Source organism: Bison bison, unplaced genomic scaffold, assembly GCF_000754665.1.
Source record: "Bison bison bison isolate TAMUID 2011002044 unplaced genomic scaffold, Bison_UMD1.0 scf7180017864349, whole genome shotgun sequence".
NCBI lineage: Eukaryota > Metazoa > Chordata > Mammalia > Artiodactyla > Bovidae > Bison > Bison bison.
In genome coordinates, this window is record NW_011494921.1 from 7,984,700 (window position 1) to 8,000,077 (window position 15,378).

General features: G+C 40.9%; 1 protein-coding gene across 4 annotated transcripts in view; it reads left to right on the forward strand.

The window, feature by feature from the left end:
* Positions 1 to 15,378, forward strand: part of CCDC68 (coiled-coil domain containing 68) — a 60,360-nt gene that overhangs the window by 36,957 nt on the left and 8,025 nt on the right. For 3 of the 4 annotated variants that reach the window (XM_010854789.1, XM_010854791.1, XM_010854790.1), the window contains 2 exons: positions 6,688 to 6,793; positions 8,090 to 8,173. In XM_010854789.1, coding sequence (XP_010853091.1) covers positions 6,688 to 6,793; positions 8,090 to 8,173 — 190 coding nt within the window. Of the gene's footprint in view, positions 1 to 6,687; positions 6,828 to 8,089; positions 8,174 to 15,378 lie in introns of all 4 variants that reach the window. The other variant, XR_826578.1, reaches the window with a different exon arrangement.

The window sequence follows — 15,378 nt, forward strand, 5'->3', positions numbered from 1 at the left end:
CCGAGAATCTTCATTGCAGCATGCCGGACCTTTCACTGGGGCGCACAGGCTTGGTTAGATGCATGTGGGATCTTAGTTTGCAGACCAGAGATTGAATACGCATCCCTTGCCTTGCAAGGCAGAGTTTTAACTGCTGGACCACCAGGGAAGTCCCGTGGTTGAGTGTTAAAGCATACTTTTGTTTCTAACAGTAGTTTTGAGGGTTCTTTTAAGCCTGCCCACCCCACTTAGTGCCATCATGGAAAATGACAACGGGGAAGATTTTGACCAGCAATAGAAATCCCTGAGTTTGGTTGAAATGTGAGCAGAGCTGTACCCACGTCTTAGCTTATTCTTCACCGTGATCTGTCCTGGGAAAGGTAAGGACCTGGCCTCTCCTGTTCTTCTTGTTGTGATCCTCTCTTCTATTGAGGACTCTCATTTTTTGATGGCCTCCATAAAGGTCTGAAGAAACATCAGATCCCAAACAGCAGGAAACCTGAGTCCCTGTAGAGTCTAGTGTGATTCTTTCACAGTCTCAGAGATTCTCCAGGATGCCACCGATCTCACTATCTTCTCTCTCTCTAGTGGGAATTCCATGTTGGATTATTCACGTTCCCAGTGTTTGGATATGTGACAGGTGCCCAGAAGCAGCGGCATCTTCATATATGCAACGTAATTTCAGTTGCCCCTTTCCCTGCATTCTGCTTGTATCTCAGCACCTAGCTCTTTACATGTCCTCTGGAATTTTCATTCCTCTAAATATCGTAATGTCTTAATCCCTGGTAATAAATGTGCTTTCAGTTCAGTTGCTCAGTCATGTCCAACTCTTTGTGACCCCATGGACTGTAGCACGCCAGACTTCCCTGTTCATCACCATTTCCTGGAGTTTGCCCAAACTCAGCCCATTGAGTCAGTAATGCCATCCAACCATTTCATCCTCTGACCCTTCTCCTCCTGCCTTTAATCTTTCCCAGCATCAGGGTCTTTTCCAGTGAATCAGTTCTTTGCATCAGGTGGCCAAAGTATTGGAGTTTCAGCTTCAGCATCAGTCCTTCCAATGAATATTCAGGGCTGATTTCCTTTAGGATGGACTGGTTTGATCTCTTTGCCGTCCAAGGGACTCTCAAGAGTCTTCTCCAACATCAAGGTTCAAAAGCATCAATTCTTCGGCACTCAGCTTTCTTTATAGTCCAACTCTCAGATCCATACCTGACCACTGAAAAACCATCGCTTTGACTAGACGGACCTTTACGTCCTGTACGAGGATTTAAAAGTGTTATATTCTGAGACTGTGTAAATGTGGCCACTATTATGCTCTTCATACTCTTTGTAATTATATATTTATGCCCCCTGAATTCTAAGAAATATAAGATTGTGTACAAAAACTACATAACATAACAATCCTTTAACTGGAAGTAAATTAGATGAGGAAATCAGGGAGATACAGGAGCAGGACATAATGAGGTTAGTCCACAGTGAAGCACTAAACCTCCTCACAAAGTTTAAATTTTCTAGCAGCCAACCCAGTGAGGAAACTGTGATTAGTTTGGTGATTTGCCATGTCCATGTGACTAAAACCAACCAGTTCTTTGGGAGAAGTCTCTTTTTAAAAAAATATGCCTACAGAGAAGAGAGAACAGTTTCTAGGATTAGCTCATAGAAAGCACCATGAACAATGTGTTCAACTGAACCCTTACAGTAAACACAGAAGCTGTACCTCACAAAATGCTTTTAAAAAGGATACCATGATGTCAGAGAATAATTCGATCAAAGCCATACTTACAGTGAGCAGCAGAAGACATATGAGAAGGTTCAATAATGCTACCTCAGATGAATAGATTTTAAAGTATCCTGACAATTGGATGGAGAGAACTCAATTTCCTTTGACCAAATCTTTGGCAGACATTGGCCAACAGAGAGATTGAGGGTTTGCTTCTCACCTGCTGCTGCTGCTGCTAAGTCGCTTCAGTTGTGTCTGACTCTGTGCGACCCCATGGATGGCAGCCCAACAGGCTCCCCCGTCCCTGGGATTCTCCAGGCAAGAACACTGGAGTGGCTTGCCATTTCCTTCTCCAATGCATGAAAGTGAAAAGTGAAAGTGAAGTCGCTTAGTCGTGCCTGACTCTTTGAAACCCCATGGACTGCAGTCCACCAGGCTCCTCCGTCCATGGGATTTCACCTAGTACTTATTATACGGTCATCCCGTGTTACTAAAGACAAAACTGCTTGTTTTCATGTTTCTGCAAGTTAAAGAGAGGGTAACTTCCTTTCTTGCACAGTAAGGACTCTATCGTGAAGAAGACCAGAAATGATACTCTGTTCACCATCTCTCCATGGTAAATTGAGAGAGCATCCTCAGTTCCCTTTTTCATCAGGATAGAGCCAAGATTTTCTTCTCTTTTAATTGGGGCTTTTTAGTCTGCTGCCATTGCCATTCCCAGGCTGTGGACTTTCTCAGCTCCAAGTCTGGGATCTTCAAAGAGAAAACCCCGGGAACTCATCCTTATGTTGTTCCCTGGATCCCGGGTCCCAAACCAGTCTTTTCTTTTCTCTCCATCTTTCTTTCATACACATGTGCTCAGTTGTGTCCAACTGTATGCAACTCCACGGACTGTAGCCCACTGGGCTCCTCTGTCCATGGGATTGTCCCAGCAAGAATACTGGAGTGGGTTGTCGTTTCCTCCTTCAGGGGATCTTCCTGACCCAGGGATTGAACGTGTGTCTCCTGTGGCTCCTGCACTGCAGGCAGACTCTTTACCACTGAGCCACCTGGGAAGCCCTATCTTTCTTCTTGCTTTTGTTTATATATAATGTTCAGGTTTGGGGTTGTACTTACTGGGAAGAATGGGGAAAAAAACCACATCTTTTGAATCTTCCTGGAAGTGGGAAGTTTTTCAATTTTATTTTAATTTCAACACTGAGTTTGTATTTATATTGAGTCATTGGGAGGCAGCATAAATCCTGGATACAGACATTTGACCTCCTTTCCTAGGCCTGGTCTGTGTTAGATTTCTTCTTGATATTTTGCTTTAGTACATCTTAATATTAAGACTGAGTGCTTCAACTGAAAGATAAATAACAGTGATTAAAGGGAGCTCAAATGGTGGCTTATTTAGTAAATTCTCACATTTAAAGACCTTAAATGGATGACTGGGTCTTATATTTACTGAACAAGCTTAAGGGAGATTTTTTTTTTGCAACGTCCTTTAATCACTGTTCTAGTGTCTGATGCAGACAATCCTGAAAGCCCTACACTTCCAAGAGTGCTTCCAGAAACACTTTTCTTCCATCTTAAGACCTATTTTTGATTTTTTATTTATCTATGATGAGCTTGATAGTAATATTCTTGTGAAATACACAGGGAAATTTCCCGAGTTTTATATTTTGGGGAGCACATCTACCTACCCCCATCCTTCTAAACACTTTTCACGTTTGGTCCTCAAGTTCTGGGTCATCATAAGACAAAATCAGACCATTTTGAATACTTACCTTTACTAATATACAGTATTTTCATATTTTATGAATTTTTAAAGCCAGCCTGGCTGTGCAAAGCATCCAAGTTCTTTCTCATTGTCCCCCAGGAAAGTCCTGAGTCTGACTGCTCTTTCCCTCTTTTCTTTTCTCTTTTTTTCTCTTCTCTCTGGAGCAGTTTTGAACCTTAGCACTAGCTATCGGCCAGATTTCTGTTTGCCTTCTGTGCCTCTTTGATCCATATATCCACAACTCATCTTTTTGTGAAGTGCTTCAAGTCACTTTCTAATTTTTCTGCTGAGTTCCCGTGCCCTTGATTTATAGATGCTCTTTATATATTCTGGATACAGTGCCTTTGTTAGTCATTTACGTTACTGAGATTCTGAGGCTATCTGATTAACTTTCATTTGGTGATCAGTAGTTTTAAGGTTTTGTCTAGTCAAACTTATTAGTCTTTTCCTTTGCAGTTAATACTGTTCTGAGTCCTGTTGGGTTGGCCAAAAATATCATATGGAAAAACCCAAATGAACTTTCTTGCCAATCCAGGATTTTAACAATCTTTCTCTATTCCAAATTCATTAAAATACTCTTCTGTATTACCTTCTGAAATTTTTTTGGGTCCCCAGTTTTATCTTACATAGAATTGTTTTTTTGATGAGGTATTCAGTTCAGTCGCTCAGTCGTGTCCGACTCTCTGTGACCCCATGGTCTGCAGCACTCTAGGCTTCCCCGTCCATCCCCAGCTTCCGAAGCTCGCTCAAACTCACGTCCATCGAGTCGGTGATGCCATCCAACCATCTCATCCTCTGTCATCCCCTTCTCCTCCTGCCTTCAATTTTTCCTAACATCAGGTCTTTTCCAATGAGTCAGCTCTTCACATCAGGTGGCCAAAATATTCAAGTTTCAGTGTCAACATCAGTCCTTCCAATGAACACCCAGGACTGATCTCCTTTAGGATGGACTGCTTGGATCTCCTTGCAGTCCAAGGGACTCTCAAGAGTCTTCTCCAACACTGCAGTTCAAAAGCATCAATTCTTCAGTGTTCAGCTTTCTTTATAGTCCATATCTCACATCCATACGTGACTACTGGAAAAAACCATAGCCTTGATTAGATGGACCTTTGTTGACAAAGTAATGTCTCTGCTTTTTAATATGCTGTCTAGGTTGGTCATAACTTGCCTTCCAAGATTGAAGCCACTTTCAGATGGCTTCAATCACCATCTGCAGTGATTTGGGAGCCTCCAAAAATAAAGTCAGCCACTGTCTCCCCATCTATTTGCCATGAAGTGACAGGACTGGATGCCATGATCTTAGTTTTCTGAATGTTGAGATTTAAGCCAACTTTTCCGCTCTCCTCTTTCACTTTCATCAAGAGGCTCTATAGTTCTTCTTCACTTTCTGATGAGGTGAGGTTAGGATTAATCTCCTTTTTCTTTTTTTCCTGTGAGTATCCAGTTATTACAATATCATTTGTTGAAAATACCATCTTTTTTAAAGTAATATTCTGTAGCATCATCTTTGATATAAATTGTCTGTTGGTCTATCTCTGCTGTAAATATGTAAATGTAAAATAAGAGTGGTGTGGTTATAGCATAATTAGTTTTATCAGTCTTCTGTAGATGAACATCTAGATTGTTTCCATTTTTAATATTGTGGACAATAACAAACTATATTTTATGTATATTTTATGACATCTATATGGTATGTAATTGTATAGAACTTTATAGTAGAAATTATTTCATTCCTTAGGATAAATAATGATGGCTATCTTTATACATCATTTGTACTTGTGCAAACATTACTATAGTTTTTTCTATAGCAATTTTTTCTACAGTAAAGCAAACTCTTTTTAAAGCTCTCTTAAACAAGACTGAACAAGGGGAAAATTAAGATTGTCTTAAATATTGCAAGTTGCATGAAAGCTACTTGGTTTTAAGCAACTTTATTATATATTAAACATTATTGAGTGAACCGTAGTGTTTAGTACTGTCCTACTCAGAGCACTCAAAGCCTGGCTCATGGACCATCAAAATCATTGGAACACCGAGAGCATGTTGGAACCGCAGACTCTCAGACCCTACCCCAGCCTGTTGGATCAGAGTATGCATTTAGTAAGATTCCTGACAATTTAATAAGATCTTCCAATACATATTGAGTTTGAGAAGCAATGTTTTAGTACAGGATGTAAAACAATGGAAACTCTTTTTTAAAAATAAGAACAAGTTCTGTAGTGTCACATGAATTTCCACGACCTTTGTAAAATTTGTAGACTATAAAAAGTCAAAACTGTGATTTCATTGGATCTTGGCTACTAATTGTAAAGCCATAATAAGCTAAAATAAAATAGTACTTTGTAAGAACTCATTTTCCAAAAGCACATTCACTTTACCTCTTAAAATGTACCATGCAATCTTGTAGTGCTGTAAAGGTAAGGATTATTATATCTGTTGTACCGAGGCTTAGAAAGATTGTGTGATTCCAAAGTCACAATGCTCCCAAGTTTGGTGGTCTTGCCACAAGGCATTTTGCCTCAAACTCTCGTAATAGTGAAAAGAAGAGAAATAGTCAAAGCTGTGTAATCAGTACCAGTTACCTAAATGGAGCTTTGGGAAAGGATGAATAATCTAAATTCAGACTTCACTCATCTTTTTTCACCGAGGTTGATATGCACTCAAAATATTAGCCAGAATTTAATTTTTTTTCTTGCCTTATTTACAGGTAGTTAAACTAACAAAAACAAGAAACTCCTCCTCCTCCCCTAAAAGGCAAACACAGGCAATTCACTACATATATTAAACCCTGTATCCTTGAAAACTGGTTTCAGATATATACGAAAATTCCTGGCCCTATGTTCTAATCCTACTATCCCATGTAATCATCTGTGTGTTATGGCTGCTAGGTCTATGGAGCTCCCATAGGTGAGACAGATTAGTTATGTCAGTGCTTCATCTGGCTCAGTCCAACTTGACTCAGCTACCTGCTGGAAGGAGGGAAGTCACAGGTGGCCACAGAGGAGCTTTTGACATGAACTGATCTTTACATTCAAGTTCATGTCTGAGCTAATCAGAGGCTGCTTCGTGGCTGTTTGCCTTCATCTGTCTTGTTTGGCATAAGGCATTCTACCCACTCGTTGCCCAGTAGGAGAGTAGTGTAGGAGGAGAGCTAGGTAGCACAGCTGTAAAAATAGCTGTATAATGCATTAGCAAATCTTTCTTTTTTCCTTTGCATTTCCAGTTGCCAGGATCTTCAAAAGGAGATTTCCCTCCTCCAGGAGCAGATCTCACATCTGCAGTTTGTGATTCACTCCCAGCATCAGAACCTGCGCAGTGTCATTCAGGAGGTCAGGTTAATCAAGTGTGTTTCTCTGGCAGATGGTATGTTTACAGCGAGAAGACCAAATACACACGCCTTGTCTGGACTCTGCAACTGAGATTCTTCTCCCCACTGACGGTTCTTTTTTATTCCCATGAGACATGGCTCTGTTTTCAGTGTCCTCTTTTGTCTCTTTGCCCACACCTGTGATGTTCTCAATGAACATCTTTGGGAAATTATATTTACTCTTTAGAGGTTTCAGTGATTTTTTTTTTTTTACAGTGTTCTGAGCCAGGTAATGTACACTGTTCTTTAGAAGATTTTTTAGATTAAGAGATTCAGCCTTCTTAGGGAAGAAATGATCTGTTTTCATTACTTCATGAAAAACGGTTAATTTACATGGGGGTGTGTTAGCACAGGGATGGTTCTGGCCCTTCTTCACTGGAAACATCTCGGCAGGTGAAAGAGGTCGTTGTGGTGGCAGCCAGATGGATGGTAAATTGCACACTCAATTTACGTCAATATTTATATTGATCTGATTTGGGAATTTGCTTTAGACTTAAAACCAGACCCTCATTTTTGTTTGCTATATAATATTCGTTTCTAAATGGAGTCCTTCCAAATAATGCAAATGCCTTTCTAACACGATTGCAGCATTTGTACTTGGTTGGCTAGATCTCACCAAAAGGCCAAAGAGTTGAATCATGGCAATTTGAGAGCCAGGGAGGATGGAGGGGGCATCCCATTTTACAGATGAGAAGGCTGAGGTCCACAGTATTTAAATGGCAGAAGTGGCCTTGGAATCCACATGCTTCCTCTCTCATGGCATCATCCTGGACTTCATCACCCCACCTCCCCATCACCCCCACGTTGCCTCTTAGCAGATGTTCCTCCAAAGCAAAGTGGACTTACCTTAACATGCTGCTGGTTGACCAGATCTCCGCTGCAGGGAGTCGCCCTGTGCCAGGCTGTGGCTTTCCACCATGTCCACCAGCCTCTGCTTCTGCAGGAGGAAAGCATTGTGGGGATGACTCACAGACAAGGACCCGTGTTGCTTCCTACAGGATGCATCCTGCTGAGCTTGGCTTAGATAGGTTTTCTAGAGATTAAAATGTTTAATCGCACCAGCTGTGTGCTTTCTTGTCCCCAGGTGCCAATTTGTCCTGCTATTTTCTGTAGCCTGCTGAGTCTGCTAATGCTCGGGATTTAATTTTGTTTATTTGATAAACATTATTTGACCACAGAAACCTGTACAATTTCTGACTTAAGGAACTATTCTCTGTTGTCTGGTAAGATTTTTTCATTTCTGTTTCTCAATTCTTAGATGGAGGCCTTAAAAAATAATTTAAAAGAACAAGATAAGAGAATTGAAGATCTGCAAGAAAAAGTTAACATACTGGAAGCCCAGGTAAGGAAGGCATCTATTGTATATTTCGGTGTGAATGTGAGTGTGTGCATGTTCAGTGTATCTGGGAGTCTGTATGTGACTGTGTCCTCTGTGTGTGACACGCCTGTACGTGAGTTCCTTGTGTGATGGTGTACCGGTGTGACACTATGTCCAAGTATGTCTGTATGTGAATGTGTGTGTCTGTGTGATTGTGTGTGACACTGTGATTGTCTGTGGGACTGTGATTGTCTGTGTCTATGTGTGAATGCAGGTGTATGTGTCTGTCTATGAGTGTCTTTTTGTGAATGTGTGTTCATCTTCTATGCATAAGAATTATAGCTTTGCCGGGGAGGTACTCTTAATAATTATTTATTATCAATATCATGGGCTTTCCTGGTGGCTCAGATGGTAAGGAATCTGCCTGCAATGCAGGAGACCCAGGTTCAATCCCTAGGTTGGGAAGATCCTCTGGAGAAGGAAATGGCAACCCACTCCAGTATTCTTGCTTGGAAAATCCCATGGACGGAGGAGCCTGGCAGGCTACAGTCCCTGGGGTTGCAGAGTCAGACATGACTGAGTGAGTGAACACACATCAATATTAAGTCATTGTTAAAGGTTCATTCAAATTTTCAGAAATACTTTCTCTCTTGGGGAGCTCAATGGTACTATCTCTCCATGTAGACTTGAATTAGAAGCTTGGTCAAGGCCCCTGTTGTCAGCCAGAGAGCCAGGCTTGCTGTCTCCTTCTTTCCCCCCATCCTGAGACGTCTTCTCTCCTCTTTCTTCGTCCACATCCATCAGGGCATGCAAGCTTTGCCTCAGGGCTCACTGACTTCAAGAACCTAATAGAAATTTTCTTATGTTTCAGTGTTTTAAAACTTATCATGAATCTATAATTGACTGTGATACACCGTGATTTTCTGCCCACTCATCCCGTCTTGGGCTGGCTTCCCTGGTGGCTCAGACTGTAAAGTGTCTGACTGCAATGTGGGAGGCCCGGGTCTGATCCCTGAGTCAGTAAGATCCCCTGGAGAAGGAAATGGCAACCCACTCCAGTATTCTTTCCTGGGAAATCCCATTGATGGAGGAGCCTGGTAGGCTACAGTCCATGGGATTGCAAAGAGTCGGACATGACTGAGCAACTTCGCTGCGTCCCCTCTTGATGGGGAAGCCCTTTTTAGGCGTTCAGCTGCAGTCCTAGGCTGGTGGTGTTCCCCCACTGCCCCTCTGCTCACAGGAAGCACAGCAAAGCCTCATGGTTGTTGGAGCACTTGGGGACGTCTGTGCCTCCCGCCCAGCTTTGCTTGGTGCGCAGTCACCCCTCCTGTCTCTGTTGAGTGACTCTTCACGGGCTGCCTGGGCCTGCTCACCTTTTCTACTTCATCCCTCCGTATTGTGGACCCTCTGTGTGTCACGCTGTGCTATTCCGTGAAAAACAGAGATGCTGTGCCTTCCGTGGAAATTTCGTCCTTTGGAGCTGTGCTGCTGCCCCGGACAGACCAGAGAGGAGCGCAGTGATCTGACTCCCAGCACACGCCTCCCCATTCCTCCCAGCTTCACATTCTTTCTGCTTTCCTCAAACAGAAGGAAAAAAGCTGCAAATATTTTGCATCTTATGTCTTGAAGCCATCTCCTTGTCTTGCCATTTCTGCCTTCCTAGAGGACCACTGTTGTCTTTATTCTAGAGGGTAAGCTCATGGAATCTTGGGTTTTCCTTAGATTCTCACCTAATCTAGGTTATCAGGAACTGTTTGTTTGAGGCTCACAGCTCTGTCGAGCTGAAAAATGTAGTGACTGTAGAATAGTTGTCTCAGATTTATGTCCACTCAAGCACCTGTAACTGCTTCTCGGTTTACATCCGGTGATGTGATTCAGGTCACATTAGAGCCTCTTCCTCAGAAGAAACGTCTCTAAAGGCATTTCTTCACAGCTTTTCTTACATAGTAGCCTTTGGCAAATGTTATTTATAAAATATTTTCTCTTAACGTATTTTAATAACTATTTTTCTCTTTTTACATAACTAACGTATGTTCATTCATCCTGTACAAAGTAGGAAAGACGGATAAGCAAATATAACAAGAAAATCACTCAAATGTACTGCCCATGGGCAGTTATTCAGCATGGTTATGTCTATCTCTATTTCTGTAGGAATTTTGTGCCTGTTACATACTTTTGTGCGTATATTAAAGGTACAGACAATATATAGCACCATTTTATTGTAAACTTTTGTTTCATCAACTTTTTCCATGTCATTAATTATGTAATTAAGTCTGTAAATTCTTACTGAGTGGGTACTGTGGTGTTGGCACTAAGTTTGGGGAAAAAACCAAAATAGACGTGAACCTTGCTCTCTGGAATGTAGTATCTAGTGAGGGAGACAGATAGAAATACACTAACATGTAACTAATGGTATCATGGAAAGGTTCTGCAGGAAAAGGATAAGACGCTCAGGCAGTGACACCTGGGTGGAGGAGTGTATGTGGACCATTTAGGTTGGTGGGTGGGAAGACTCTCTCTAGAAAAATGAATTTCAGTGTGAACTTCGTGGAAATTGGGTGGTAGGGCATGTCAGGTAGCCAGACAGGAGGCCATTGTGGGTGCTTCTAATCTAAGGGGTTAGATCATGAAAGGCCCTTAGGCCATTCTAAGGTATAACAAGAAGGTCTTTGCTTACCAGTCAAATTAAATTAACATTATCCTTTTAATTAGCCACCAAAGTTTCCACTGTACTGTTATGGAATAATCTAATTAACTTCATCCCTACTGCTGGATTGCTTTCCAGGATAGCTTTTTGTAAACAGCAATGAACTCAATGTACTTGTACAAGTATTTTACTGATTATTTGTATAATTGCTTCCTTCCTCAAGATAAAGTTTTAGAAACAGAATTGGTAACTCAAAGACCAGATCCGTCTTTAAGATTGTTGGTACGTGCTCTGATTTTCCGTGTCTGCTGGGTCGGACATCTCCTTCAGCTGCCGTAGAAACAGAATTGGTAACTCAAAGACCAGATCCGTCTTTAAGATTGTTGGTACGTGCTCTGATTTTCTGTGTCTGCTGGGTCGGACATCTCCTTCAGCTGCCGTAGAAACAGAATTGGTAACTCAAAGACCAGATCCGTCTTTAAGATTGTTGGTACGTGCTCTGATTTTCTGTGTCTGCTGGGTCGGACATCTCCTTCAGCTGCCGTAGAAACAGAATTGGTAACTCAAAGACCAGATCCGTCTTTAAGATTGTTGGTACGTGCTCTGATTTTCTGTGTCTGCTGGGTCGGACATCTCCTTCAGCTGCCGTAGAAACAGAATTGGTAACTCAAAGACCAGATCCGTCTTTAAGATTGTTGGTACGTGCTCTGATTTTCTGTGTCTGCTGGGTCGGACATCTCCTTCAGCTGCCGTAGAAACAGAATTGGTAACTCAAAGACCAGATCCGTCTTTAAGATTGTTGGTACATGCTCTGATTTTCCGTGTCTGCTGGGTCAGACATCTCCTTCAGCTGCCGCAGCTGCACCTTAGCTCACTTTCAGTCCTTCAGTTCTGACATTTCTGACCTGCTAATAGCCCTCTTTTTTACCCTCTTTATTATTAAGGGATTTGAGCATTTAAAAATCCTTTGCTATTGTTTTAATGAAATCTAAGAAAGTTGAGATGAAAAACACTAGTGCTCAGATTCCCATTTTGAGCTGGGATTCTCCTTCAGATCCAAGTTTATTTGTAATTCAAAGCAGTCAGGTGTGAGGTAGGGATCTAACTTTTTAGTTGTTTCCCTATTCAGCAGTCTGGCCTTCCATTATGAATTTGAAACACCTATGTATCCTAGGCTAAATTTCTACGCTGCGAATCAGTGCCAGTGGTGTATCTGCCTGTTTGGCTCCTTCTGCTTTAATTATCATAATCCGTCACTCTCACTCAGTGACGACTCAGCCATGTCTGACTCTGCGACCCCACGGGCTGTAGCCCGCCAGGCTCTTCCGTCCATGGGATTTTCCAGGCAAGAATACTGGAGTGGGTGGCCTCAGGGATTGAACCTGGGTCTCCCGCATGGCAGGTAGACTCTTTACCATTTGAGCTACCAGGGAATTCCATCATAATCTGTAGTACATTTCAATTGGAGAGGTTGTCTTCTTTTTTTGATCTTTCATTATGGTTTTAGGCTCTGGTCATCCCTAATTAAGTGCCAGCCCTCTTCACAGTCAGGGCGTCAAGGGTGCTACTCTTCTAAGTCAGTCTTATGTTCTTTAGTTGTGTCTCTATCTGCATCATCCCCAAAGCTAATTTTACTGTCCTAAGTAACCTGGCGACCCATACACTACTAAGGCCAATTGGCCTTTTGGTGTAATAGTTAAACCAGAAAAATGTTTTGCTCCCATTGTGTTGCTTCTGTATCTTCAAATTTAGCAAATAATTGCTGACTAGCCATTCAGTGTAATAGGAGGAAGCAACAGATTGCATTCCCTTCATGAAACTTCTTGGTTGCGTGCAGTCCATCTATACAAGGCTACAATTCCTATAGCCTCTTCACTAAAAAAAAACCCATAGTGATGGGACAGCATCTCTCAGTACTGCCTAAGATTCTCTGTATGAAGCTGAGTCAAACTACTATTTTTTTAACACTTTTTTACATAAAAAGTCTTCAAATTATAGTGGTATTGATGAATGTCTTTATGATTTTGAAATGTATTATCTTCAGCAGATAAATAGTTTCCTGCCCTGCAGGGAATGTTTTAATGCCCATTTCAGCTTTAATAAAACTCATCCAAGCCACATTAATTTATTTATTCAGCAAATAGTTTTGTGTGTTTATGATGTACCAGGAAATGTTCCAAGAGGTAAATATATGGCATAAACAGGACAGACTGTCCTGACCTCATCTAGCTTTATTTTAATTGAAGATGTGTACAATAAATACATGAACAAATCAATGCACAGCGTAATTAGGGAGGGGTAACTGCTCCAAGAAGAGCAAAACAGTGTGACAGTTACAAAGTGATGGGAGTCAGGAAGGGCATCTCTGAGCCTGTGCTCTTGAACTAGGTACCTGAATTGAGTGAGTGCTTGATCTGGAGTGAGCCTGTTTCTAGTCTAGCCCTGGTCAGTACTTTGTTAAGAAGGTCTTAAACTGGAGTGACATGTGCAGGGGTGTACTTGCATTACAAACTTAAGACCATGACCTATTTTGAAATAACAGTGTGAGCTGATTCTGTTTATGAAAAATTGATCACCAGAGCTGAACAACCCTTTTAAAGATGTCAACTTTCTAAACCACATAGACAGCATCTTTTTCTCATCCATAATCAACACACGTGTCTCTTTGAAGGCATGCTGCATATTTCATTTTGTTTAATCCTCAAAGCTACTTTGGGTGAAAGTTATTAATTACTACATTCCCTAAGGGAGTAAACTGAGATTTGGAGAAATTAAGACACTTGTTCAAAATGACTCAGCTGCATTCAAGTCTTCCTGGCTTGAAGCACATGCTTTTCTTCCCCCACTATCTACTTATCTGCGTGATCAAATAAGTGTGTGTGTGTGCAAAATATATACATAGGTATATAAATTTAGAAATGATATTTATTTCTATACACTTAGCATATATATTTAGAAATGAATAGTTATAATGTTAAATTTTCAGGGTCATTTATATGTATTTGGGCCATTGTCACAGCTATTACATTAATTTTTTTTCTATTTTCTAGAGTTTTGAATCATGAAAACAAATACTTTTTTTCTAACCTAGCAGGGATTTTTTTTTTTCCCCTCCACAAGGGGAATAAAAATTCACTCATCTAAATCTGCTCTCTTTTTTCTTTTCAATCTTTGAGGATTTTAAACCTCTTTTAAGTCTCACCAGGAAATTTCTGCTTAACTCTGCCAAAATTACTTACTTTTCTTTCTACTTGGCGTATCTTCATCATCTTAATTTACAGCTCTGAAATTTATCTTACATTTCATGCATTTCTAACGTCTTCACTAATGACCTGCTCATATGGAGATGCATCTTCAGAAATTACTCCATTTTCTAGACTTTGAAGAGTATCCTACTTTATGTAATCACCACCATCCCTAAAATTTAATTTACTTCCAAGACTGTTTTTCTAGCAGTTTAAGTATGCAAAAATTCAGTTCTTTTGGAAAACTGTATCAGTGAACTATCCTTGGGTAGATTCAATAATGGTGGACTTACTCTGGCCATTAATTTATAATTTTGTAAACTAATGATATAATTAAAGCATATGAAAGTCCATGAATAAAAATTAAAGACCTAATTCTATTTGATGAAATAAATCACCACAGAAGTTGAAATATGTGAAAATGTCTAAGATAATAACACTTATACTTCTGTATTTTTTGGAACCTAACAACTTGAGAAAGTAGGAGTTTGTTTGGGAAAAACTCCCAATAATTTCTACATACTTGTCCAGCCACAGCAATATTTTTATTCCAGTGCTTGTTGTCATCATGATATTGAGTTTCAGGTTGTGCTTCATGACTTATAAAGTATTGTACAGAAAGGAGTTTTTCTGAGTCTTGTACTTGGCCCTGATAAATGCGGGCACTTGTTTGGAATGCATATTCAATTTATCTCCATTATACAAGGAATACCTTCATCACCAGTTTGTCACATTTGAAATACCTTTCCTGGTGAGATTTAGGCACTTAACTCTTGAAATATCACAGTGAAATGATTCATGTAGGAAGAATTTTGCTTCATTTTTCATTATTATTCCATGTAGATGCTGAGGGATGAGAAGGTGCAAAGTTCATATCTTGTCTTGGCTTTCCTTAGTTCAGTGGGTCTTCATCTTCACTGCACATTAGTATCACCTGTGAAGTTCTGAGACCTCCAGAACACTGAATGCAACCAAATGAAACAGAAACTTCGGGTGTAGGACCCAGGCATCAGTAGGTTGTAAATCTCCCAGGTAATCCCAGTATACAACCAACACTAAAAACCACTCCTTCAGTCCAATAGGCTTTCCTATGTGAGCAGATATCTTAAACCTATCACTTGGCCACCCTGGGTTTCGGATTCAATGGCTTGGTTGGGAATTGAGGATGTGCAGTCTTAATAGGTTCCCAGATCAGATCAGATCAGTCACTCAGTCGTGTCCGACTCTTTGCGACCCCATGAATCGCAGCACCCCAGGCCTCCCTGTCCATCACCAACTCCCGGAGTTCACTCAGACTCACGTCCATCAAGTCAGTGATGCCATCCAGCCATCTCATC